Here is a 27,434-nt window from a genome sequence, read left to right as displayed (position 1 = left end):
TGTTGTTTAGTATTTAAGCAACCAGAAATTGGAGAATTGTGTCTCTGGAAAAGTGTTCTTAGATTTAAAGTGCATTTGTTTAAATGTCACTTAAAAGGAAGACTTGTATTCCCAAGTGCTTTCCTGTTGAGCTGCGTTCCTAACCAAACAAGCTCTCAAATCTAGAGTTGAAAGCGTTAATCTGAGTGTCACAGGGTACCTATCTGAGGTTGTGCCTTACCTTTTTGTCTTTCAACTAGGAAATTGCTTTTAGTTGTTTAAGAAGCATGAAGTCATATGATTATACTTTAGTATAAAGCAAAAATATACTCATGATTTAAAAAGTGCAGAAGAGAACTCTGCTTTGAGACGACTAGCCCAAGGCCCTGTTAAGGGATGCTTATCTTGCTTCCTGCTCACCATGGCCTTGCAAGGTTAATAACACTGTCCTCAGGAGGCTGACCTGAACAGAAACCATGCCCAAGTGTCTAATTGACTTTCCCCAGGGCACCAGAGTAGGCATTGAGATGGAATCTCAGGCCTCTTTATCCCCTAAACCATGCACTGGTGCCTTGCTTTGACTAAACTGATGATTCCTAGTCCTGTGCAGTAGCTGTTTAAGGAGGATAGTTTTTGTTTTTTTTTAAACAGTAAAGAAAGTCAGAAACTGGAGTATGGTCTAAACAGGAAGATTCTCATGTTTGTTCTCACTCTTACCCTTACCACCAGCTTTGCATTCAGATGTTCATGGAAGTGTCACTACCCACTGAGCCATCTCCCCAGCCCCTGAGGTGCCTTCCTTTGTAAAGGAATGCAGATCAAAAATTAAAACAAACATGTCAAGGTTTTTTGTTTTGTTTTTTTCTTCGAGACAGGTGGCTGTCCTGGCACTCACTTTGTAGATCAGGCTGGCCTCGAACTCAGAAATCTGCCTGTCTCTGCCTCCCGAGTGCTGGGATTAAAGGCGTGCGCCTCCATGCCCGGCACATGTCAAGATTTTGAAAGCCAGATAGAAAAATGCAGTCTCCAAGCAGAGGAGGGTGAGGGGAGAATATCTACAAGTGCTGTTTTAGTGTGGGGCAGAGGCTTGTAGATGGTGATAGTGGACATAGCCACTTTTAAAATTAAAATAACAAATTGTGTTGTTTTTCAGGCACTTTCGTGCTTAGTTCAGTTTGCTTCTACAAGAAGATCCTTATTTAGCAGTCCTGAGCGCGCCAAGTACCTTGGTAACTTAATTAAAGGGGTGAAAAGGATACTTGAAAACCCCCAGGTATTTATGAAATAATTTAATATTTAGCATATAGAAATTATATTTCTGCTCACTGGTACAGAATACATTTTTAAATATATTATGTTTTGGGAAAAATATTTAGTATTATATTCACCTTCCTGAGGTCTCATTTGTTATAATCATTTTTTTAAATGAGAGAATTTCAATGTAGCTTCAGTGTTCCTTCCAGTGTTTTATTTGTGTTTGTTTTAGGTGACTGTGATAGAAGTCACGTGTTGTGCTCCGCGTCTGTCTTTATCGTTGTACTTTATGTCCTTGCTTGTGCTCCTTAGGCTGCTGAGGTGACTGAGGAGTGACTGCTTTTTGTAGTAGGCGACAATTTAAACTTAATTGTTAATATTGAAATACATTGCTTTAAATTTTGAAATACTGTCTTTTGCCCTCTTGTGGACACCGGGTTTGTAGCTTTAGAAATAAACTGCGATAGCTCCAGCGCTTTGGTGTCAGCACACACGTGCAGAGACATTCATGAGAGGTGTAGAATGTGTAACAAGAATTGGATCACTTTCAGTTCGTTTTTTTATGGATGAAAACATTTGTAGTTAAGCCATGGACTGTAAACACATAAATGGTAGCTTGAAGAGCTGTCTCTATGCTTCGCAGTTACTGGCAATTTTGGGCCATCAGTTATCCTTGTATAGAGATGAAGGCATTTGGTTTTTTGGGTTTTGTTATTGTTGTTTGCTTGTTTGTTTCCCTGGCTATTGAAGAGATTTTTTTTTCATTTTATTTTTTTACAATATTTTTTATTTACTCCAACAATTTCATATGTGTGTAATGTATTATGTGCAGCCCACATAGATACCTTACTGCCCACACCCTCTACACCCCAGTAGTTCTTAGGTGGGGTGCCTTACCTTGCACACCTCTGTACATCTCTGAACACATCTCTTAGTTCAGGGCTCGCATTTACTCATTTTGCTTGTAGATAGGGCTTTATCTTAAAATTGTGCAGCTCACGATCATGAGCCGTATTGTGGGAGCTACTTGGCCACTGGAAAAGTCAATCTGGTATTTTAGAATCATAATTGTGCATGAAAAGACTTGTTCTAAGATGTATTTTTGGAAATTTCCCTAGATAATATGTACTTTTCCCCCCTAGAGCCCCCATTATTAAAATTCTTTAGATTCTTTAAGTATTAGTATTCAACAAATTCATTTTAAAATGTGGTCATATGCCAGCTATTCTGCAAAGTGTTTAAATATAGAGGTAACATGAGTTTGGTATTCTAGCCACTCTAGAAAGGTCTTTTGTGGTCTGTTTTTTTAAAGTTTTCTCCAAAAAGTCACCTGTCACCTACATGCAGTATTTATCTGAACGACTTGTCGTTTAGAGACAGGATGTTAACTTGGGATGACAGAACACAGGTAGTTACATTCAAATAATTTTCTGTGATTTGTGCTTGTGCACTTGTATAATGTGTACACACACACACACCCCCCACATAAGCTTTTTGTGTAAAAGTTCCCAAACACATCTTGTCATCTTGGTGTGATGCTGCTTCTAAAAGCTCTGCTTTAGATTCCTCACTGTATTTAACAGTGGCACTAAGCTTATCAGGCTGCACTTGTTTCCCGGTCCCCAGCACTGTAATCGCATCTACCCATCTGCCACAGTCAGTGTGCATGAGAGCCAGGGCTCAGAACAGAAATAAATACTTGGATTTTTATCAGTTTCTTTGAAGAGCCTTTCTTTTGTATTTTAATTTAGGGTTTGTCTGATCCTGGCAATTATCATGAATTCTGTCGATTTTTGGCTCGTTTAAAGACAAACTATCAGCTGGGAGAGTTAGTTTTGGTGAAGGAGTATGCGGAAGTGATTGGATTAATTGCCAATTTTACTATTACTAGCCTTCAGGTAAGTACAAATGTATAATCGAGGTTAAGCCATAATTTTAAATCAATTTCTTGGTATAGGTTTGGTGGAGGTGGGTTTTTTTTTTCTGTTTTTTTTTTTTTTTAATACTTTTTTGAGTACTTAGGGAATTACTATTCTTTACAAAGTTTTTAGGTAAAATAGTCATTGCAACACATAAAATAATAAAAATTGATATTCTGTTTAAATTTCTAGTAATGAAAGAGTGGTGGGTATCGAAGTCTATGTAAAGAAATAAACAAATGCTTTTATAGATTATATTATGGGAAAATTCCTTTGGAAGTTGACAGGAAACCCTGTTCCCATTTGATTATACTCTTGCAGAATACTTGTATAATAGATTTTAAGGAAATTCGGAAACATTTTAATAGTCACTCAAGTATGTCGCATAGTGAGAGATGTTAGTTTTTAAGTACTTACTAGATTTGTAAAATTTGCTATTTGCAGAGAGCTTTGTTATCAGTAAAAGTTAATTTTATCAGGGCTGGAGATGTGGCTTGGTTGGTAGCCTGCTTGCCTGACAGCCACAGAGATCCAGGTTCTGTGCTAGCAGCAGGTCTTGGGTATGGCAGTAACTGTCTGTAATAGCAGCACTCAGAATGTGGAGGCAGGAGAATCAAAAGCTAAAGGTCTGTCTTAGAACATAATGAATTCAAGGCTAGCCTAGGCTACAAGAACAACAACCCCAGTTAGTTTTATCTGTAGGTACTTTGCTATATGATTTCTTGTTTAGAATGCTATAATGCCATAATGCCATTTTAAATAACATTTGCTGTGTTTCTTTGTAGCATTGGGAGTTTGCCCCCAACAGTGTTCATTACTTATTAACTCTGTGGCAGAGGATGGTAGCATCCGTTCCTTTTGTGAAGTCAGCTGAACCCCACTTGTTAGACACTTATGCACCTGAAATCACAAAGGCCTTTATCACGTCCCGTTTGGAATCTGTTGCCATTGTTGTGAGGTATTGAAATATTAAATGTTTTATTTTTATCTGTCTCATCTTGTAATTTTTAAAGATTTTAGTAAAATGTTAAGGTTCACTGTTGCTGGTGTACAGTTTGTAAGTTCTGACAATTGTGTCCAGTTGTGTAGCTACCACCGCACTGGTGATACTGAGTGTCATGAGTATAATCCCCAAACCTAGAGACACTTGGTCCCTTTTTAGTTAGCACACAGCTCTGGCAATGACTCATCTTTTTATTTTCCTACAATTTTTGCCAATTCTAGGTTATTGTACAGATGAAGTCTAGTGCCTTTCATTTGGCATCATATGCCTTTGGAATCCTTCCATGTTGTCTCCGGGGTTCCTTCCTTTTTATTGCAGAGTAGGATCCTGTCTGTGACTGTATCCGTGCACCCACGTACTGTTGATGACATTTAGGCTGTTCACTTTGTTAGCAATGTGAATAAACTGTTGACATCATTGTTGTGCACAATTTTATATGAACATAAGTTTCCATTTCTCTGTGCAAACTACCTTTATATGGGTTTCCTGGTGGTACGGTAAGTATGTATTTTCTTTATAAAAAGCTGCCAAGCTATTTTTTAAAATGTCTGTAACATCTGCTCTTACATATGAACACCTAAGTTTGATCTGCTCTGGACTTGATTGCTGGCTGTTGATGGTCTTTTTAATTTTATAGTAAGTCTAGTATGTGTGTAGTGGTATCTCATTGTGCTTTTAATTTGTATTCCATCAATGAGTCATGATACTTGTAACAGTGAGCATTGTTTCATATGCTTATCTGCTGTCTGCATTGATTCTTTGCCAGGTGTCTGTCAGATCTTTTTTTGCCATAAGGTTAAGTGGCTTCTTTTTCAGAGGACTCAGGCTCCATTCCTAGCAGCCACATGGTGGCTCACAGCTGGCGGGCTGTAACTCCAGGAAAGCTGAAGCTCTCTCGGCTTCCATGGGCACAGACAGACACAGGCAAAGTTCTCATACACATAAAATAAAATGAAAGTAATTTTTAAAAATCTGTTGCCAACCCCTTTTAAAAAGTGGGTTATTTCTTTAGATTAAGATTTTAGAAGTTTATATATTCTGTTCACAAGTCTTAGAGACTTATATTTTCTTTTAAGTTATATTTGATGAACTCCCGCTTATTGTTTTTGTTCTGTGGGTGTTTGCTGCTATGTATGAGGAATTTTTACCTCATTCAAGTCAGAGCTTTTTTTTATTCATTATAGTTTTAAGATTTACACTTAGGCGTGTGATCTACTTGAAGTTAATTTTTGTTTTGTGTGTGGATACACCCATTTGTATGCCCAACTCTTGTTCTGCTGAGTCAGGAAAGTCACAAGCTCTGGAAGTCACAAGCTCTGGAAGTCACAAGTACATGGAAGGCCAGCTTAGGTTATTCAGGAGGAGTGTGTCTCAGAAAGGAAAAATGAACAACCAAAACCCCAAGTGTTATAATTCTGTTACATGTGTAGTATGCATATATTTATCTTTTTGTTTCATGTTAAGTCCAGGTTCTTCTTGTCCCCATGTCCTTTGCTTTGGAACATCAGTTAGTTACACAGCCCCCTTTGTGGATATAGACTATCCTTTCTAGTTGAATTCCATTCATATTGTTAAAAATTAACCCACCCCATATATGTGGTTCCATTTTGAAACTCTGTTCTTACTAGTCCACCTGTGCCCTGTCTTAGTTACTAGACATAAGATAAATGTAGAAATTTGATGGTGTGAGTCTTCCAATTTGGTTTCTCTATTCAGAATTGGCAATTGTGCTTCATTTTTTTTTTTCTCCATGTAAAACTTAGCATTAGTTTTTCAGGCTCTTATTTTATTTAAAAATATATTATTGTATGGGGGAGAGTACATGCGTAGCACCTGTGTGCAGGTCAAAGGACATTTCATGGGGTGTCTCTGTCCTTTTATTTATGAAGTTCTAGGGATCAAGGTCAGGTCCTCGGGCCTCGCAGTTAGCACTGTGCCAGCTAAGCTCTCTGGCCCAGTCTTGGAATTTCTACAAGGAAATGCCTGCTTTGTTGGAATTGTGCTCAGTGTCATCTGTTAATCTGGAAGAGGGACTGAGATTGCGGCAGGGTCGGGTCTTGTGGTCAGCGGACATGGCATACCTGCCCTTCTGTTTGTCTAGCTCTCTAGCGTCCTTTTGTCAGTACTTTATAATTGCAGCCTTTAGATCTTGAGCATATTTAGTTAGATTCAGTCAGTACCTTTGTATTAAACATTTATTTTTACATACTTACTTTTGAGAACAGTGTCTCATGGGCTCCTAGGTAGCCTTTAAATTTACTTGTAACTGAGGCTAGGCTTAACCTCCTGAGCCTTCCGTCCTCACTTCCTGAGTGCTTGAGTTAAGGAGGAACCCTCACCCCACTTACCACGCTCCTTAAATCATGCAACACTGAGCCGGGCGTGGTGGCGCATGCCTTTAATCCCAGCACTCAGGAGGCAGAGGCAGGTGGATTTCTGAGTTCGAGGCTAGCCTGGTCTACAAAGTGAGTTCCAGGACAGCCAGGGCTATAGAGAAACTCTGTCTTGAAAAACAACAACAACAAAAAAATCGTGCAACACTGTTATTTAATAGTCCTCGTTCATTTTCTTTCTTTGACATTATAGAGCAGCAGGTTTGTATTTTGAACTAGTTTGTTATGACTTCAGTAAATTCACTTCTTAGTTCTAGTAGAGCTCTCTCTCTCTCTCTCTCTCTCTCTCTGTTTGTGTGTGTGTGTTAATTTCTATGTGCACAATCATGTCAACTTTATATATGGGATTTTATTTTGTTTTTATTTATTTTTTGTCTTTTTGAGACAGGGTTTCTTTGTGTAGCCCTGGCTGTCCTGGAACTCACTCTGTAGACCAGACTGGCCTTGAACTCAGAAATCCGCCTGTCTCTGCCTCCCAAGTGCTTAAAGGCGTGCACCAACACTGCCTGGCTGGGATTTTATTTTTAATCTTCCATATTCATTTGTCATTTATTTCTTGTTTCATCATAGCATTTTTACATTGCAAAGTTTCTGGGTTGTGATTAAGATGTCCCACATTGTAAGTGAATGTCTTTCATATTTCAGAGATAATTTAGAAGACCCTCTGGATGACACTGCTACCGTGTTCCAGCAGCTGGAGCAGCTGTGTACAGTTAGCAGATGTGAATATGAAAAGACGTGTACTCTTCTTGTACAGCTATTTGACCAAAATGCACAGAACTATCAAAAGCTTCTGCATGCTGCTCCGGGGCTGGCTGTTGACATGGCGATTCAAGAAGGTCAGTCTGTGTTAGACAGTTGTGAGCAGCGTGCCATAGGGAATCATTGTCAGAGTCCTTCGGTAAGCCAGGTGTGGTGGTGACACCTTTAATCCCAGCACTCTGGAGCAGAGGCAGGTGGATCTCTGAGTTTGAGGCCAGTCTGTCTTGAGGTAAACTACTTTTATGTTTCTCTCATTGTTGTCTAGTCCATTTTTAAACCACTAATCATATTAAGCCATTTGATATTTTGGTGACTTGACTATTGACCTTTAATATTTTTATGGGACACACAGGCAACAACTCATCATGGACTCATCAGGAACAGTTGTTTAATGATCCTCAAGCAGGCAGTGTGATGTCATTGTCTTTGAAGTAATATTTTCTCCTTTTTTTAATAGTAGACTGAACACTTGGCTAAAGTCAGCCTGTAAAAGAAGCCTAACCAGATTTTATTTGTATTTATTCATTAGTCTTCACCATGGCTTTTAAATTATTTATTTATTTATTTATATTTATTTATTTATTTATTATTATTATTATTATTTTTTTTTTTGAGACAAGGTTTCTCTGTGTAGCCCTGGCTGTCCTGGAACTCACTCTGTAGACCAGCCGTGGCTGGCCTTGAACTCAGAAAACCTCCTGCCTCTGCCTCCTAAGTGCTGGGATCAAAGGTGTGTGCCAGCCTTGCCTGGCCCGGCTTTTAAATTTTGATCTTTATTATTTCATCTTTAATCTTACTGAGGGAGGGTGCACTTTTACATTCCTTTAAATACCTTCAGATAGTTAGCAGGGAATAATTATTTTCAGATTTTTAAAATGCAATATAAGGATGAAATCATTTATAGCTTTTATTATTTGTTAGGTTAATATACAAAACAATGGGCTTCCCTGGCATAGCCACAGGTCTGTGTTGCTCTGCTCTGCTCTCGTTCATTCCCATCCCTCTTCCCCACGGTCCTCGCTCCTGTGCGCCTCCTCGCTCCCTTCTTCACTCCCGTGTGTCACTCCTGCTTCTGTGTCTCATACCTTCCACTCCTTTTCCTCCTTCCTTACCGTTTATGACCCTGTGTCATATGTTTTATGCCATGTACAACACCCACAGATAAAATATGCCCTATACTCATATGTTATACATACAATTTTAAATCTACAGTCTGTGTACAGGACAAAACAAGCAATGTATGTCTTTTGGAGTCTTTTAAAATGATTTCTGGTTCTGTCCCTTTCTACCAAATGTTGTGATTTAATTTTTCATCATGGCTGGGTATGTGGGCACTCTTTTCTTATGTTTGTCGATGATCATGTAGGCTGGTGGCATTTCCAAGCCATGGCAACAGGCACAGCACTAGATAGGGAAGCACCGGTGCCTCTGTGGCCCCTGAGGAGAGATCCAGGACTGCTGAATTCCGGCCGTAGCCCATTTCTGTACGGGCTGCACAGGGTTACATCCGCAACAGCTGCAAATGCCTGCCCTTTCCCGTTCATGTTGTCCTTTGTTGTCTCATCCTAGTCATTGTCAAACTGGTCAAGGACTTCTTCTCAGAGCAACTTTACCTTTCTCTGATTGCAAGGATGCTGCGCTTCCTCATGTGTTTCCTGGCCATTTGTGCTTTTCCTTGTGACAGTTGTGTGGCAACTGCCCATGTTCATCTGCCCATGGCAGAACTGATTGGCGAGATAATAATTTTTTTTTTTTTTTTACTGTTTGTGTAGCTCTTTTTGTATTCTAGAAATATGAATGACCTTAAGACATATCATATGAAAATGCATGAAATTAAAAGGCTTATGCAGGCATCTGGAATAGTCAGCAGAGTGAGGGAAAGTCTACACAGGAAAGTATTTGAAAAAACCCCACCAGTTGAACAAAGCAACTAATTAAGTAAAGTAATTAGCCTGAGGTTAAACACTTCGTTACCATCCCAGGGCTCTTTTTGCTACATAAGTACCTGACACCCTAGCCATTCATGGTCTTCTTTGCTTCCATATGATCTTTAGGATTCTTTTCTAGTTGTTTGAATACTTACTATCTCTGAAATTTTGGTTGGGGTTACCGTGTTTCTGTAAGTCACTTTAGTGATGAAGCTGTTTTCATAAAACTAGTGGTGGCAACTCATGAGCATAGGAAGTCCTCATCCGCAGCCCCTGGGGTCACCAGCTTCTCCTTCCCGTGGTCTGTAGAGCATAAGGAGTCCTCATCCGCTGGTGTCGCCGGCTTCTCCTTCTCGTGGTTTGTAAAGTATTTACTGTAGTTGTGTTTGCCCTCCTCAGTTAAGGTTGTTATTGGGTTTTACTTATTTAAAGTTATTATGAATGGGATTTTTAACCTCCTGATTTTTCCCTTTAGCAAGTGCATCATTTTGTTAAAAAAAAAAAAGCTTCTGAGTATTGGATGTTGGTTTGTGTTCTGCATCTTGTTGAAAGGCTTTATCAAGTCTGAGTAGTCCTCAGGCACTATTAAAGATTTTACCATCTGTAAATAAGAATATTTGACGACTTTTCTATTTGTATTCTTTAAGTGTCTTCAGGTAACATTTTAAGGACTATTGAAAAGGAGTGTGGACTATATACCCTTGTCTTGTTCCACATTTGAGGGGAAGAGATCTCGGTTTCCATGTTTGTTTAAATAGTCTTCCATCTTTGAATAATTGGGACTGATTTGCTGTATAATATCTTTAATATGTTTTAATTTGGTTTGTAAGAATTTTATTGATAATTTTGTTTTATTTATTAAGGTCTTTGGTTTTATTGTCTTTTGAATCCATCTGGTCTTGCTGGTAGGGTAATGCTGGCTTTATTGTGTGACTTTGATGTTTCTTCTCTTCTATTTTCTTGTGTGTGTGTGTGTAGTATGAGTGTGTGTACCTATGTGTGTTCGTGCAGGTCCACATTGCCTGCATGTCAGATGTTGATATGGAGTGTCTTTCTCAGTCACTCTCCCTTTAAAGCTTTTTTGTTTATTATTCTTATGTGTGAGTGTCTTGCATGCATGTATGTCTGTGCATCACATGCAGAAAACAGAAGAGGACATCAGATCCCCTGTAAGTAAAGATACAGATAGTTTTTAGCCACTTTGTAGGAATTAGAAATCAATTCCAGGTACTCTGGAAGCACAGCCAGTGCTCTTTAAGTCCCTGCGCACTCTCTCCATTTCCCCCACTTTATTTATTGAGATAGGGCCACTCACTCACATGGGGCTCCATTACCCACCTACTCTGCCCCTCTCAGTGAGATCCCAGGGATGTGCTACAATGCCCACCTTTACATGGTACTGTGGATTTCGACCCAGGGCTTCATGCTTGCATGGCTGTCACTTTACCAACTGAACTGTCTCCTTAAGTACCTGTCCCTCTCTGTGTTATGGGAGACACTGAGGAGCAGTAGTATAAGTCCTTCTTTAACCTGGAGATAGCAGTCAGTGGGGACCCGTCTGCCTCCAGGGTTTTAGTCTTTGCCTTCCTCCCTCCCTCCCTCCCTCCCTCCCTCCCTCCTTCCCTCCCTCCCTCCCTCCCTCCCTCCTTCCCTCCCTCCCTCCCTTTTGAGAAGCTTCTGATTATTGCTTCAATCTCATTGATGTTAGGAATCTGCTTAAGTTCTTTATTTCCTCTTGATTGAATTTTTATAGATCATATGTGTCTAGAAATTTATTTCTTCTAGATTTTTCAGTATGTCAGAATAAGATTTCAAAGTTTGTTACTTTTTCATCTTTATTAATTTGTGTCTTTCTCTTAGCTAAAGGTTTGCCAGTCTTGTTTAAAAGAACCAACTCTATTGTGAATCTGATTATTTATTTTAATGGTGGTTTTATTAATTTTTTTTCCTGTTTAATGCTGTGGTCTGGGAATTGTCTTCTTTTTCTAGGACTTTGTGATATGTCATTAGGTTATATATTAGAAACATTTTCTGATTTATTCGTGTAAACCCTGACAGCTGTACATTTTTTTTATTAGGAATTGGCTTACCTGTGATTCAAAGGGCCTGGCAAAGCACACTCTCACTTTTATTTGATTCTAAGAAATCTGAAAGTTTCTTCTTTAATAACTCAGTGATTATTTAGGAGTTATTCAGTTTCTGAATATTGTGTTATTTTTGTGCTTTTTCTTACTGAGTTTTAGTTTTATTACATGGCCCAATATTTCATGTAGTATGCAGATTCTACTGTCCTGCTGTAAGCTCCTGGCAGACCATGCTAACATCCACCACTCTGGTTCCTTTGAATCCATGGTCAAAAGCCACACACACACACACACACACACACACACACACACACACACACACCCCTACACCTGCCTTACAGCTCAGTGACTGGGCTCTTCTAAGCTTCCTGCAGCAAGCGTACCCTTCCCTTTATTCCTTGGTTCCTTTGAATCCATGGTCAAAAGCCACACACACACACACACACACACACACACACACACACACACACACACACACACACACACACACACACACACACACACACCCCTACACCTGCCTTACAGCTCAGCTCAGTGACTGGGCTCTTCTAAGCTTCCTGCAGCAAGCGTACCCTTCCCTTTATTCCTTGCTCAACACTAAGTCTGCCCTCAACTTAGTTTCATGATTACCTTCTCCTTTTTCAGCAGCCTAAATCTGCCCTCAGTTTAGTTTTTTACTCTCCAGCCTGCTATCCCAGGTCCAGTCAGGGAAGTGGCCAGTGGCCACTCAACCCAAGACTTCATATGGTTCGTGGCTCGCTCTCTCCCTACAAAGCATGAAGCATGAAGCACGTCCATTTCCCTTTCCTCCTCCTGTGTCTCCTAGCCTGCCTGCAGAAACCGGGAAGTCCTGCCTCTTCTGCCCAGCCATTGCATTTTATTGATCAGTCAAGAACCAATTGGGGAACAGGACCTTCAGCATTTACATGCCTGATTCCCCATCAAAGCATCAGAACTTCCCCCTACAATTTCACAAGAAATTATTTTGATTCTTTGAATTTTTAAGACTTGTTTTATGCCCAGAAAGGGGATCTATTTTAGACATGGTTCCATCAGCTACTGAAGATATATGTGTTTTGTATCTTTTAAATGGAATGCCATGTATCTGTTAAGTTCATTGTATTTTAACTCTGAGAATTACTGATTTGAACTTTTATGATCATTGGTGTTTGTTTTATGAAATTGGGAGTCACAGTATTTTTTGCATGTATATTTACAATTGTTACAGCTTTTTGATGAACCATTCTCTTTATTAGTATGTATCAGTTTCTTCTAGCTTAGAGTGTACTTATCAGCTTTTGAAATAAATTTGCCAGTTTGTTTCAGCTTTCATTTGATTGTATATTGCTTTCCATACTTGATTTTGTGAGTGTCTTTACTACTGAGGCATGTTTCTTGGACACACAGATAATTGGATCTGATTGATTCATTCAGTCATTCATTCAGTCTGCATCTTTTATTAGTAAGTTCAGTCCATTTACATTTAAGTTTATTACACAGGTATCTGATGTTTCTTCCAGTTGCGTGACTTTTCCTGAGGAGACGTGAACAAACACCTAGTTATCACAAATAGGAAACCAACAACAGGCCAAAGAATTCCAACTTGACAACCTGATGAGTTCATTAGAGTTATTTACAGTAGTGCAGATAAGTACAGGAGGAGGCTGACTCAGAGACAAGCGCATCATGGAAAAGCCAGTTCTAGTGCAGGTGATGAAGAACTGCCGTGCTGGTGTTCTCGCCTGACTTCAGGCAGCCAGGCTGGTCAGGCTCGAGATTCTCCGCAGCTGTTCACAGCTTCCATGACTTTCCTGGGAGGAAGTCTTGTAACTCTTAAATGTTCCAGTTTCTTGGACTTGTAATGTTTCTTTCCTGAGTCCCATGAGCCCCTTCTGTTAGGTAGCAGGCCTACAGAGGTGAGTTAGCGTATCCCTTTACGTTGTCTCATTCTGATCCCTTACTTTTATTTTCTCCGTCATGTTTATTTGCCGTGATCCCTCTCTACCCATGTTTGTGTGCACATCTCAGTGCCCCTTGTATTTGGATGTCTGTTCTCTTTCCCTAACTTTGGCAAGTTTTCAGTATCAGTCAGATTTTTTGTCTTTAGAGTTTGTTTCAGTGTCTTCTATTCTGTGACTTCTAAGATTTGATCTCTTTTTTTTCTTTGTTTTTTGAGACAGGGTTTCTTTGTGTAGCTCTGGCTGTCCTGGACCTTAGTCTGTAATAGACCAGGCTGGCCTCAAACCCAGAAATCCGCCTGCCTCTTTGTCCTGAGTGCTGGGATTAAAGGCGTGCGTCAATCCTGCTTGGCAAGATGATCTCTTGATCATCCCAGAGTTCTGGGGTCTTGTGGTCCTGTTTTCTTTTTCCTCCCCCCTTTATTGATGTTTTGATTTGGTGTCATATCACCCTGTCCTCCAGCCCCATGAACTGCTTTCTTCTAATTGGTCGCGTTTCCTTGCTTTTTTTTTTGTTTCATTCATTGAATTTTTATTTTATTGCATTCTAAAGTTTATGTAGTATGTTTGTGTATGTGTATATATGTTCATGCACTAAGGCCACAGCTCTTACAAAAGGATCAGAGGACAGCTTGTAGTTCTTTTCTTCCATCTGCAGCCAGTGGCAGGTACTTCTATAGAGTGAGCAACCTTGTTGACCCTGATCCATTGAGGTTTTTTTTTTTTTTTAAATTTCTGTTTTTTTCTTATTTCTTTATTTTATTTCCTATTTGTTTCCTTATTTTTTGTTGCTGTTTGCTTTCCCCCTTTTATAATCTGGGCAGTTTCCTTGCTGATTCTTTTTCTTCTGCGTTTATAATGTTGCTTTCCTGGACTGTCTGCTGCTTCCCTTTCCTCTTGGGTCCAGAGCTGCCTTTGACCACTTGCTTGTATTCTTTCCTGAGTCACTGATCACTTTTACCAAAGCGTCATGTTGACTGACATTCTACCCTTTTTCAGTATCTTGAGTTCAGCGGTAGAGGAATTACAGTCTCTTCAAGAAATCATGCCACTTTGTTTGTTCATGCTTCGTGTGTTTCCTTATTGTGATTTTCATATCTTTTGGTTTGGATACCTCTTCTGTTTTTGTTTGTATTGAGGGGAGAGAGAAGTCTTTTTGAACCACCTACTCTTGGTCTTGGTTTCTTTTGACTTTTGCCAATCTGCTGTGTGTCCTACTGTCCTAGTGTCACTGTACTTGGTTTGCACCTACTGGTTAATTACTTTTGACATCTTTCAGGTGCCTTTTTAAACCATTCATATATCTTTTACCCATTTTAAAAGTGGGTGGTTGGCTTTTTTATGTGTACTCATTGTGGGATTGTAGGAATGCCTTGTGTTCTGCACCACGTCTTCTTTCACTTGTATTTGGGAAAGTACTTTTCTCTGTGCTTTGCCTGTTTAATAATTTTTAAAGATCTAAAGATCTTTCTTTCTTTCTTTTTTTTTTTTTTTTGTTTTTTGTTTTTTGTTTTGTTTTGCTTTGGGTGGTTTCTTTGTGCAGCCCTGGCTGTCCTAGAGCTTGCTCTGTAGACCAGGTTGGCTTGGAACTCAAAGAGATCTGTCTTCTTCACCATGCGCTGCCAAGGCCTAACGTTTTTCAGCTTTGATAGTTTACTTCCCCCACTCCCATAGGGTTTGTGATTTCTGTATTTAAGAAATCCTGGGCTGGTGGAATGGCTCAGCAGGTAAGAGCACCCGACTGCTCTTCCGAAGGTCCTGAGTTCAAATCCCAACAACCACATGGTGGCTCACAACCATCCGTAACAAGATCTGACTCCCTCTTCTGGTGTGTCTGAAGACAGCTACAGTGTACTTACATATAATAAATAAATAAATCTTTAAAAAAAAAAAGAAATCCTATGTAACAGCATCACAGAGATTTTTTTCTCTAAGTTTAATTGTCTGAGCTGTTATGTTTAGGTCTGTAATTCATTTCAGATTAATCCTTTGACTATTGTGAGTTGTCAAAATTTTCTTTTTTACAGTCAGTTAGGTTGTTCTAGTATCACTTGGTGACAAAATGATCTTTCCTTCATTGAATTAGCGTGACATTTTTTGCCAGATAGATTTCCTTTAAGAGAGAAGTTGATTATCACACCATTCTTCTGTACCATTAGTCTCGGTATATGTTCTTAGGCCAATGCAATCTTATGTTGTTTACCGTGGCTTTACAGTTGAGCCTTCAGGTTAGGTGGTAGGAAACCTCTAATTCTGTTCTTTTTCAAGTAGGTTTGTCTGGTGTGTAAGGCCATCAGCTTCCCATTATTTTTAAAGGATAACTTGCTGGATTGCAGATAGGAACAATGACTACTGTGGGGTCTGCCACTTAGTGAGTTTTACATTGTTTTGGATGTGCAGTTATAAAACTGATCCTAAGTTTAGTATATATTTTGATATTTCTTTATTGATTAATTAGGATATGTCTTAGTTAGGGTTTCTATCCCTGCACACACATCATGACCAAGAAGCAAGTTGGGGAGGAAAGGGTTTATTCGGTTTACACTTCCATACTGCTATTCATTACCAAAGGAAATCAGGACTGGAACTCAAGCAGGTCAGGGAGCAGGAGCTGATGCAGAGGCCATGGAGGGATGTTCTTTACTGGCTTGCTTCCTCTGGCTTGCTCAGCCTGCTCTCTTATAGAACCAAGACTACCAGCCCAGAGATGGCTCCGCCCACAAGGGGCCTTTCCCCCTTGATCACTAATTGAGAAAATGCCTTATAGTTGGATCTCATGGAAGAATTTCCCCGACTGAAGCTCCTTTCTCTGTGGTAACTCTAGCTTGTGTCAAGTTGACACTTAAAACCAGCCAGTACAACTGACCCCTTGTCAACTTGACACACAAACACACCACTATTACTGTCTCAACCCTTACTTTTTTTTTTTTTGTTTGTTTGTTTTTTGAGACAGGGTTTCTCTGTATAGCCCTGGCTGTCCTGGAACTCACTTTGTAGACCAGTTTGGCCTCGAACTCAGAACTCCACCTGCCTCTGCCTCTCGAGTGCTGGGATTAAAGGTGTGTGCCACCACGCCCGGTGACCCTTACTTTCTTATTTATCCCCAAGATCTAAATAACTTTAAAAGTCCCACAGTCTTTACGTATTAAAAGTTCAATCCTTTTAAAATATCCAATATCTTTTAAAAATCCAAAGTCTTTCATAATTAAAAGTCTCTTAACTGTAGGATCCACTAAAATATTTTCTTCCTTCAAGAGGGCAAAATATCAGGGCACAGTCACAATCAAAAGCAAAAATTAAACTCCCAACTTTCCAATGTCTGGGATCCAACTCACGATCTTCTGGGCTCCTCCAAGGGCTTGGGTCATTTCTCCATCCCTGTCCTTTGTAGCACACACATTATCTTCTAGGATCCAACAGCCTGTACTCCGCTGTTGCTGCTCTTCTTGGTGGTCATCTCATGGTACTGGCATCTCTAAAACACTGCATGATCCCTTCAGTCCTGGGCTATAAATTGCAACTGAGGCTGCACCTCACCAATGGCCTTCCATGGCCTCTCACAGTGCCGAGCCTCAGCTTTTCTGCATGACCCCTTCATGCCTTCAAAACCAGTACCACCTGGGTGACCCTTACACATTACCAAGTCCTGCTGCAGCACGAAGTAAAACCTTGGTTATCTCTGTTTCTTGTTTTTTTTTTTTTTCTTTGAGACACGGTTTCTCTGTATAGCCCTGGTTGTCCTGGAGCTCACTCTGTAGACCAGGCTGGCCTCAAACTCAGAAATCCGCCCACCTCTGCCTCTAGAGTGCTGGGATTAAAGGCATGTGCCACCATTGGTTATCTCTGGAACACAGCCTCTGTGCTCTCAGAAAACACATCCTAGAAGATGTCACCTCAATGATGCTGGTCTCTTCTTAATCACTGCTAATTTCTTAGCTCTAGCTAACCAGCATCACTAGTCCCAGTAATGCAAAGGTTTTGCTTTAGTAGTTCTGCTATCTTGTTAATCACAACTGATTCTTCAGCCCCAGCTAACCTGAACTACAGAATCTTCACAATCAAAATAGCAACACCCCCTGAAAAGAGTCTTTAATCTTCCCTCTGAAATTACACAAGCCAGGCCTCCATCTTCTGCACTGTTCTCAACATTATCTTCCAAGCTCCTACACAACATCCCATAGAGCTCTTAACACAGAATGGATCTTCTAGTCTAAAGTTCCAAAGTCCTTCCACAGTCCTCCCCAAAACATGGTCAGGTTGTCACAGGAATACCCCACTATGCTGGTACCAATTTGTCTTAGTCAGGGTTTCTATTCCTGCACACACATCATGACCAAGAAGCAGTTGGGGAGGAAAGGGTTTATTCGGCTTACATTTCCATACTGCTGTTGATCACCAAAGGTTGCAGGACTGGAACTCAAGCAGGTCAGAAATCAGGAGCTGATGCAGAAGCCATGGAGCGATGTTCTTTACTGGCTTGCATATCATATGAGTTCTTTTGTGATTGGGTTACCTCACTCAGGATGATACCCTCCAGATCCATCCATTTGCCTAAGAATTTCATAAATTTATTGTTTTTAAAAGCTGAGTAGTACTCCATTGTGTAAATGTACATTTTCTCTGTTGAGCGACATCTGGGTTCTTTCCAGCTTCTGGCTATTATAAATAAGGTTGCTGTGGACATAGTAGAGCATGTGTTCTTATTACCATTTGAACTTCTTCTGGATACCTCAGGAGAGGTGTTTCTGGATAGTACTATATCCAGTTTTCTGAGGAACCGCCAGACTGATTTCCAGAGTATTTTTACCAGCTTGCAATCCCACCAGCAATGGAGGAGTGTTCCTCTTTCTCCACATCCTCCCCAGCATCTGCTGTCACCTGAGTTTTTGATCTTAGCCATTCTGACTGGTGTGAGGTGGAATCTCAGGGTTGTTTTGATTTGCATTTCCCTGATCATTAAGGATGTTGAACATTTTTTTCGGGTGCTTCTCAGCCCTTCGGTATTCTTCAGATGAGAATTCTTTGTTTAGCTCTGTGCCCCATTTTTTAATGGGGTTATTTGATTTTCTGGAGTCCAGCTTCTTGAGTTCTTTGTATATATTGGATATTAGTCCCCTATCAGATTTAGGATTGGTAAAGAGCCTTTCCCAATCTGTTGGTGGCCTTTTTGTCTTATTAACAGTGTCTTTTGCCTTACAGAAGCTTTGCAATTTTATGAGGTCCCATTTGTCAATTCTCAATCTTATAGCACAAGCCATTGGTGTTCTGTTCAGGAATTTGTCACCTTTGCCCATATCTTCGAGGCTTTCCCCCACTTTCTCCTCTATAAGTTTCAGTGTTTCTGGTTTTATGTGGAGTTCCTTGATCCACTTTGACTTGAGCTTAGTACAAGGAGATAAGAATGGATCAATTCACATTCTTCCATATGATAACCTCCAGTTGTGCCAGCACCATTTGTTGAAAATGCTGTGTTTTTTCCACTGTTTGGTTTTAGCTCCTTTGTCAGATCAAGTGACCATAGGTATATAGGTTCATTTCTGGGTCTTCAATTCTCTTCCATTGATCTTCCTGTCTGTTACTGTACCAGTACTATGCAGTTTTTATCACAATTGCTCTGTAGTACAGCTTGAGGTCAGGCATGGTGATTCCACCAGAGGTGGAATTGTTGAGAATAGTTTTTGCTATCCTAGGTTTTTTGTTATTCCCTTTATTGTTATTGTTTTTTAATTTGCAAATTGCCCTTTCTAACTCAGTGAAGAATTGAGTTGGAATTTTGATGGGGATTGCATTGAATCTGTAGATTGCTTTTGGCAGGATAGCCATTTTTACTATATTAATCCTGCCAATCCATGAGCATGGGAGATCTTTTCATCTTCTGAGATCTTCTCCGATTTCTTTCTTCAGAGACTTGAAGCTCTATACAGATCTTTCACTTCCTTATTTAGAGTCACACCAGGTATTTTATATTATTTGTGACTATTGTGAAGGGTGGTGTTGTTTCCCTAATTTCTTTCTCATCCTTTTTATCCTTTGTGTAGAGAAAGGTCACTGGTTTGTTTGAGTTAATTTTATATCCAGCTACTTCACTGAAGCTGTTTATCAGGTTTAGGAGTTCTCTGGTGGAATTTTTAGGGTCACTTATATATACTATCATATCATCTGCAAATAGTGATATTTTGACTTCTTCCTTTCCAATTTGTATCCTGTTGACCTCCTTTTGTTGTCTAATTGTTCTGGCTAGGACTTCAAGTACTATATTGACTAGGTAGGGAGAAAGTGGGCACCCTTGTCTAGTCCCTGATTTTAGTGGGTGTCTTAGTTAGGGTTTCTATTCCTGCACACACATCATGACCAAGAAGCAAGTTGGGGAGGAAAGGGTTTATTCAGCTTACACTTCCATACTGCTGTTCATCACCAAGGAGGTCAGGACTGGAACTCAAGCAGGTCAGGAAGCAGGAGCTGATGCAGAGGCCATGGAGGAATGTTCATTACTGGCTTGCTTCCCCTGGCTTGCTCAGCCTGCTCTCTTATAGAACCCAAGACTGCCAGCCCAGAGATGGTCCCACCCACAAGGGGCCTTTCCCTCTCGATCACCAACTGAGAAAATGCCCCACAGTTGGAACTCATGGAGGCATTTCCCCAACTGAAGCTCCTTTCTCTGTGATAACCCCAGCGTGTGTCAAGTTGACACATAAAACCAGTCAGTAAAGTGGGATTGCTTCAAATTTCTCTCCATTTAGTTTGATGTTGGCTACTGGTTTGCTGTATATTGCTTTTATGTAATATATATACATATATATGTGTGTGTATTTATATATTATGTACATGTATATATGTATGTATATAGGTATAGGTATGGGCCTTGAATTCCTGAAGTTCTTAACTTGATCTTAATAAAGTGTTGTTTTATTCATGCTTTATTTGGTGCAGTGTTGTCAGTGTTTATGAAGGACATTACTGAAGAGCACCCTCTACTATTGGCACTTTTTCTGCCTTAATACATAGAATTCTGGCCAACCTAAGTTTTTTTTCTTTTTGTCTTTTTTTAATGGAAATTTGTACTTTATTAAAATGGATTGGCAGAAAGTTATTCCTAATATTCCATTATTGTTTTATCATATCTATAGGATTTGTAGTAGTATGCTTTATTTTTTTATACTGCTTTTTAAAACTTTTTTCTTTAATTGATCTAACTAGTTTTGCTGATCATTTTAGAGAACCAATTCATAGTTTTGTTTAGTTTTTAAATTGCTGCTCTATTTTCTACTATTTCTGTTTTAGGATCCAGTTTTGTTTTATTTTCTAGTTGTGGTGCAGACTCTAGGCTCTCATTTCAATTTTCTTTGTCTTTTATAAAATGTTTTTTTTTTCTTGTCTTTTAAAAAAATTAAACATAGCTTTTATCACACAAATCTTGATTTTTTTTCTTTCTGTTCAAAAATGTTTTCTAATTGAGTTCTTTCTTTGTTGGTGGAGCATTGTTAGGACCTGCCCTGCTCTCTGTTTTCTCCCCTTGCCAAGCGTCCATGCCAGAGTTGCTGGTCTGCAGCTTCTCTGTACCACACATGGCTCTGCAGGAATATCAACTGTTACAGGAAATGTAGCAAGTAGGGGAGGGGTAGCAAGGTGGTTCAGCAGATAAAGATTCTTGCCACCAAGTCTGATGACCTGTGTTTTATCCAAAGAACTCAGATGGAGAAAGGAGAGAAGGATTCCTGCAAGTTATATTCTGATTTCCACACATGTTCTGTGGGAGATACTATGTATGCACATACACACACATTAAATGCAGCAAGATTTGGTTGTAAAAATCAAAAGCCTGTTTTGCTCTAGAAGGAAATTTTAATGGAACTGTAGATATTCAAAGTCCTGGATGGGATCATCTAAAATGAATAATATATTGGTGTGAGATATATATATATATGTATATAGTGTAATAAGTTACATCAAATTCTTTATGTTTACAAATAGAACATTTTATAGTTGGATATGCTTTAAAGTCCTTACATAATAATATTTAAAAGTCTGTCTGGCACATACAACAATTTTAATAAATGCTTGTTTTCTATTTTTCTAGTCCAAAAAATCAGTGAGATGAAATTTACCTGCCTTTTAAAGATACCTATAAGATAGTCAAATGTAATTGTTACTCTTACAAAGGATGCCCAGCATTGCTCTAGCTTATACGTTGTATGCAGTAGCATTCAATTTCTTTTGTGCAGACTCAACAGTTCAGTTAATGTTGAACAAAGAAAATTATATGCTTTAGTTATGTGTGCTTTAATTTAGATGCTTAATGGCTTTTAATGTTACAAAATAAGTTTATTATTATATTATGATCTCATTTGTATTATATTGTCTTGCTCTCTCATATCTGTGGTGATATGGTCATGGTTTACAAAAACAATAATCCCCAAGAAATAGGTCATTAACAGTAGTTAACGATTACTTGTGATCTATGATAATGACTGATTTCTTTGGGATTATTGCAGTTATAAACCATAATTACAGATTATTACAGCAATAATTATTTTGTTAAGGAAAAAATGTTCTATGCTTGAACAGCTGCTAAAACAAGTGCCTTGAATATTTCAGAATAAAGAGAAAAATGGGAAATTATAATGAAATTTAATCTTATAAAATGAGATTCTAAGAGATTTATAGATATGAATCTTGTGTATCAGATATGTTTTTCTAAGTTTAGTTTAGATGTATTGTTGACATGGTTCTTTGAATTTCTGGATGCAGTTTAGGGACGAAACTAATTTTCTTGACGTGTCCTTAAGGTGTACAGCAGGATGTTTTGATAGGCATGTCCATAATGGAATGAATACTATAGTCAGGGTTGTTATCCTATCCACCCCATCCTGCCCTAGTTTTGTGTGCCTTGGGAGAAAGAGACGAGTGCCGCTTGAAGTGTGTGCCTTTATGTTGTGCAGTGCTCTTCCCCAGAGTTCCCATGTGTCTTCAGTCTTTAGGTGAAATCATTCTATGACTGCAAATTTGGACCCTTTGACCTCCCCCCCCCCCCTCCCTGCCTCTGATGGAATTCTACTTTTGTCTATGTAAACACTTTTTTACTTGATTCTGCATATAAGTAAGAACATGCAATATTTTTGCTTCCATGCCTGGTTAATTTATCAATGTGACTTTTCAGTGTTGCACTTTAAATAGAACTTTGGGAGAATGGTTTGATTTTTATGAGAAATACCAGTATACCTTTAGCTGAGTCCCAGAATTGTATCTGACAGCTTACTGATAGCTCTTTACTGTTACTTGCTAACACCACCTTCAGCTTGATCAGTTCCCAAGAGAAGGTTTTGCTTCAGTTCCCCAAACCTTAGAGATTGTAACTTTCTCAAATAAAGGAAAGGGCCAAGGCACATACCATGTTTCAAAGTGTACCAGTAAACTTCCATTTAAATGTTCCATTAGTTTAGTGAAATGCCTATAATTTTGTCACATGCTCCTTATACATGGTATTATTTGATAACCATGGTGTCATTTTGAGGTCATAATGAAAGAATTAAATTGTTTGGATGTTGAGATGTCTTATGTGTATCATTAGTTTACTATTAGACAACAGTGTTCTTGCAAAAATCATCCCGACTTAGGAACACCACGCCAGTAGATTCAGCTCTTGAACACGGAGTTCTTGCTCCCTTAGACCGTCACACATTGAGATAGATCTTCCAAAATCTTGACAGTACTCAGTATTTTCTGAATGTCTCCTCTTGGAGAATTGTTTTCAGTCTGGGAATGTTTGTTTATCATACAGTCAGCATTAAGGAAGTTATGTGATGCGTTTTATCCGACTTTCATGATAACAAAACATTGTTAGAGTGGGAGCAACTTAAAGTTCTTAAGTAATATGTGATTTCATTTTCTAGTAAAGTTTCTGAAAGAAGACAGAGTAAAAATGTAAATGTTAGCATATTTTTATGTTTTGCCTGTGTGGCAATGATATGGAAGTGCCATTAAAGGGCATTATTCAACAGTGATGGTAATAAGAGCCAAAGCAGGCAGGAGAGTGCCCACAGTGCTGACTCGTGTGAGTTATTAGCACACTTAGGAAGCAGTAAATTGCTAATGTAATAAATACTAGATCTAAGACTCGAAGCAGCCCTTGCTTTTCCTGGCTGTTGGTATTGCTTAGCATGCTAGTTCCCCCTTCCTGCCTCTCTCTCTTGACATAAGGTCTCCGTGTTTAGTTAACAGACCTGTATCACATTCTCAGCAACTTCTGCTTTTTAAAATAAACATTTATCATTTGATAGAGAAATATGAAAATTATATCCATGGGATAATTTTGGTCTGTTTTAACTTAGGTTTCCGATATAAGAACTGTTTGGAAGATGGTTCAGGTCACCTCAGTGGGAAGCCTCCCTAGTAAGTTTTAAAGCAGCAGCAGGACTAGTGTGTAGCGTGTTATTCAGTCCTGTAACCTGGCACGGAGTAGGTTAAGATGAAGACTGTGAATTTGGGACACCGTGGCCTGTATATGTAATGTATGCAAGGATGGCTTGAGTTAGGTAGTGAGATGTAGCTCACACCACACCAGCAACTCCACTCTCCAAGGATTGGGGACCATAGCTCAGTAACAGAGACTTTAAAAAGGTAGTATTATCTAAATAATATGTAAGTATCTAAGGTTATAAAGTGTAAGGGAGATAATTGATGATTATTTACTCTTAAATTATATGTTTTGCTGTGAGAAATAGTGTTATTTGGAGGGGGGTGGGTACACAGGCTCTTGCTGTGAAACCTGACACGGTTCCTAAACTGAAGGCAGTATTTCTGCCCCAGTCCTCCCAAGTCATGGGACTGTAGGCAAGTGCCATCATGCCTGACTTATAGTAGAATATTTAAAAAATAGTCACTCCCTTAGGGCAGGTAAAGTGTTACATTCAATAAAAGTTATGCTTGCAGTGTTTCAGAGTTACTTTATTTTAGAAGAGACTAGTATCATTTACAGACAGTAGTGCAACTGCTAGTCTGATAACTGGTTAGAGTCACTGTTAAGAGCTTCATGATTCCTAGGATTCTAGGAAATAGAGCTGATTCTTGTTATTTGCTGATAATGGTCTATATAATCAGAACAGCATATTCACAAATATCAAATCATTATATTGGGTTGTAACATTTCTGTCAAAGTGTCGACACAGAAACATTATTTTATGTGTAAGTTTTTGTAAGACTATTTAAATGTATTGTTGGTTCATTAGCATTGAACTCAGACCCAACAGCACTATTGACTCATACCTAAACACAGCTTATCCAGCACAGAATTTGCTATATAGAAGGCACGTGCCTTAGTTACTTCTCTATTGCTGTGAAAAAAATATTCTATTACCAAGACAACTTAGAGAAGGAAGTATTTTTTAAGATTTATTTATGTATTTACATTCCAAATGTTGCTGCCCCCCCCCCCCCCCCCGCTCTTGGTCTCCCCTCATAAGGGTTTCCCCCTACCTTTTGACTCAAGAGGGTGGTCCCCTATGCATCCCCCCACTCTGGTGCATCAAGCCTTTGCAGGATTAGGTGCATCCTCTCCCACTGAGGCCAGACAAGGCAGCCCTCTGCTGAATATGTGCCTGGGGCCTTGGACCAGCTGGTGTATACTCTTTGGTTGGTAATTTAGTCTCTGGGAGTTCGCAGGGGTCTATGTTAGTTGACATTTTTGGTCATCCTGTGAGGTTGCCATTATCTTCGGGTCCTCCAGTCCTTCCCCCAACTCTTCCATAGAGGTCCCCAACCTCCATCCAAGGGTTGTCTGTGGGTATCTGCATCTGTCTCAGTCAGCTGGGTAGAGCCTCTCAGAGGGCTGTTATGCTAAGCTTCTGTCTGCAAGCACAACATATTATCATTAGTAGTGTGGGGGATTGGTGCCTGCCCATGGGATGGGTCTCAAGTTGGGTAGGTCACTGTTCAGCCATTCCAGAAAGAAGCATTTCATTGGGTCTTCTAGTTCTAGTGGGCTGGGAGGTCATCAGTATCATGGTTATAGAATGGAAGCTGGCATGGTGTTGGAGCTGCAGCTGAGAGCTCATATTCCCATTCACAAACAGGAAGCAGAAAAAGCACTGGGATGACCTGAGGCCTTGTGACAAATGGCCACCAACTGAAGACCAAGTATTCAAGTGCCTGAGATTTACAGGGGCATCTCATTCAAACTCCTAGAGCACATAACGCCCCTTCCCCATTCAGAAACACTGTATAGCACAACTGGGCTATCTCAAAGATTGAAATCACTCATGGCGTATCAATGGGAAAAGCAATAAAGAGACTGAAAGAAATGCTGCTTAGAACTGAAATAAGAGGGTTGCATTGCCAGGAGCTGGAATCGGGTGCACCAGACATCTCAGCCATGTGAATTATTTTGAGTACTAATTTGGGGTTACAAATAGGTTTTTATGAAAAGGTAAATTAAAAAAATCAGGGATCTACAAATAATAATAATTAGTTGTAGCACATCTAATGTAGAATGGACACCTTAAAGAATAGAAATATAATTATAGTTTATGTTTATTCTTAGTGTGTATTTCAAGAGATCAACTCATTGGTAATGTTAAACCAGTAAAACATGGCCAGGCTGGGATTTAGACCCTGGAGTTGAGTAGAGAACCTAACAGACAAAGGCCTGTTGTCATGCACTGTAGTCTGCTAGAGTTAGCAGGCAGTAAGTAAGAGCAGCTGTATAAAATGTGTTGCATGTTAGAAATCATTCTGTGCTAAGATAAAGAGCAGTCGCCCAGAGGGACCTGGTTCTACTTATTTGTCACCAAAATTTAGTAATTTGTCAATTAATGGTTGCTTTTTTTAACCTCAGTTTTCTGGGCTTTTTGAGGTATTGCTGTTAGCTGATAGCTGGGGCTTGAGTTGCCTATATTAATCTTCCTCATTAGTCTGGTGTCTATGCTGGAATTCTTGGACCTAAACATAGGAGGTCAAGTAGGATACATATGTAGAAATGTTTATGATTTTGGGTTAGGCATTTCTTTCTTATCAATTGTCCTCAAACTGACAATAACAAGAATAGCTAAGTAGTTGCAGCATTAGAAGTGAGCATTTTGTTCATTGAATAACAACACCAAGAAGGAGAAAATGAACCCCCCAGAAAGGCAGCGACAGCTAATATATCTGACAAGGGACTCACACCTACAATACATGAGGGGCTTTTACAGCTTAGTAATAGTCACAGCTCTGAAAGATAGCCCAAGGACTTAAGTAGACTCTTCTCCAAAGAAGGCATGAAAGTACCCAGGAAACACATGAAATTATGCTAAACATCATGCGGCACGAGGGAAGGCATCTTAAGATAACAGTAAGCTGCTACCTCACACCTGCCAGGATAGATGCAAAGACAGAAAACCAGCAGATAACTATAAGTGTTGATGAGAACATGTGGAGAACTCAGGACTCTACACTTCAGTAGGAGGCTTGCCAAGTGGTGCATTCGATGAGAGCAATGTGAGAGTTTCTCCCATGGCACAGCAGTCCACTCATGCCTGAAGGCATGCATCTACATGGTGTGTACCATGTCTGTCATAACTTGGTAATAGCCAGGAGGTGAAGATGACCCTAGCATCCAGCAGCTGAAGGAGCATATCACATATAACCTCTCCAAGCAATGGCAGCAGTCAACTGTAAAGTACTGGCACAGCACAACTCAACTTTGACATTGTGTGACATAAAAAATGTAGTCACAAAGTACCATTGTAAGATTCTGCACGTCCAGAGTGACAAGGCAGAGCCACAAAATGGTTGCTGCAGTTGGGATGGGGGGAGCAAACGAGTGATGCCATCATACCTAACTGTTGGGTTTAATCTTAGCACACCCCATCTTTGTTAGACTTAACTTTAGAAATAAGAAAACGTAAAAAAATTTGTAGTGTTGGTTGCATAAACCTGTGAATTTACTCAGAAGACTGGCTTATGTGTTTTAAGTGAGTTGTATGGTATATGAATTTCTACTTCAGGAAATCTGTTAAAATATAATAGACCCATGGGTTAGAAGTCCCCCAGAATACAATTGTCAGGCTTGTAAGATTTGTTTTTATAGATATTGAACTTGGCAACTACTATGATAAAATATTATTGCAGAAACTGACGGTGAGCTAGGATCCACTTTTTAAAATAAGTCAAAATAATCTC

The 27,434-nt window shown here is 39.4% G+C and overlaps 1 protein-coding gene across 15 annotated transcripts in view; it reads left to right on the top strand.

Annotated features, from left to right (window-relative positions):
• Nucleotides 1–27,434, top strand: part of Ranbp17 (RAN binding protein 17) — a 301,991-nt gene that overhangs the window by 31,511 nt on the left and 243,046 nt on the right. For all 15 annotated transcript variants that reach the window (NR_110973.2, XR_003949486.1, XR_380976.4 and 12 more), the window contains 4 exons: nt 1,133–1,252; nt 2,985–3,131; nt 3,938–4,110; nt 7,194–7,387. Coding sequence is in view for 9 of the 15 variants with exons in the window: in NM_023146.3 (NP_075635.1) it covers nt 1,133–1,252; nt 2,985–3,131; nt 3,938–4,110; nt 7,194–7,387 (634 nt within the window). In the remaining 6 variants the exon portion in view is untranslated. The remainder of the gene's footprint in view (nt 1–1,132; nt 1,253–2,984; nt 3,132–3,937; nt 4,111–7,193; nt 7,388–27,434) is intronic.

This window comes from Mus musculus, chromosome 11 (genome assembly GCF_000001635.26).
Source record: "Mus musculus strain C57BL/6J chromosome 11, GRCm38.p6 C57BL/6J".
Lineage (NCBI taxonomy): Eukaryota > Metazoa > Chordata > Mammalia > Rodentia > Muridae > Mus > Mus musculus.
This window is presented reverse-complemented; position numbering and strand designations above follow the sequence as displayed.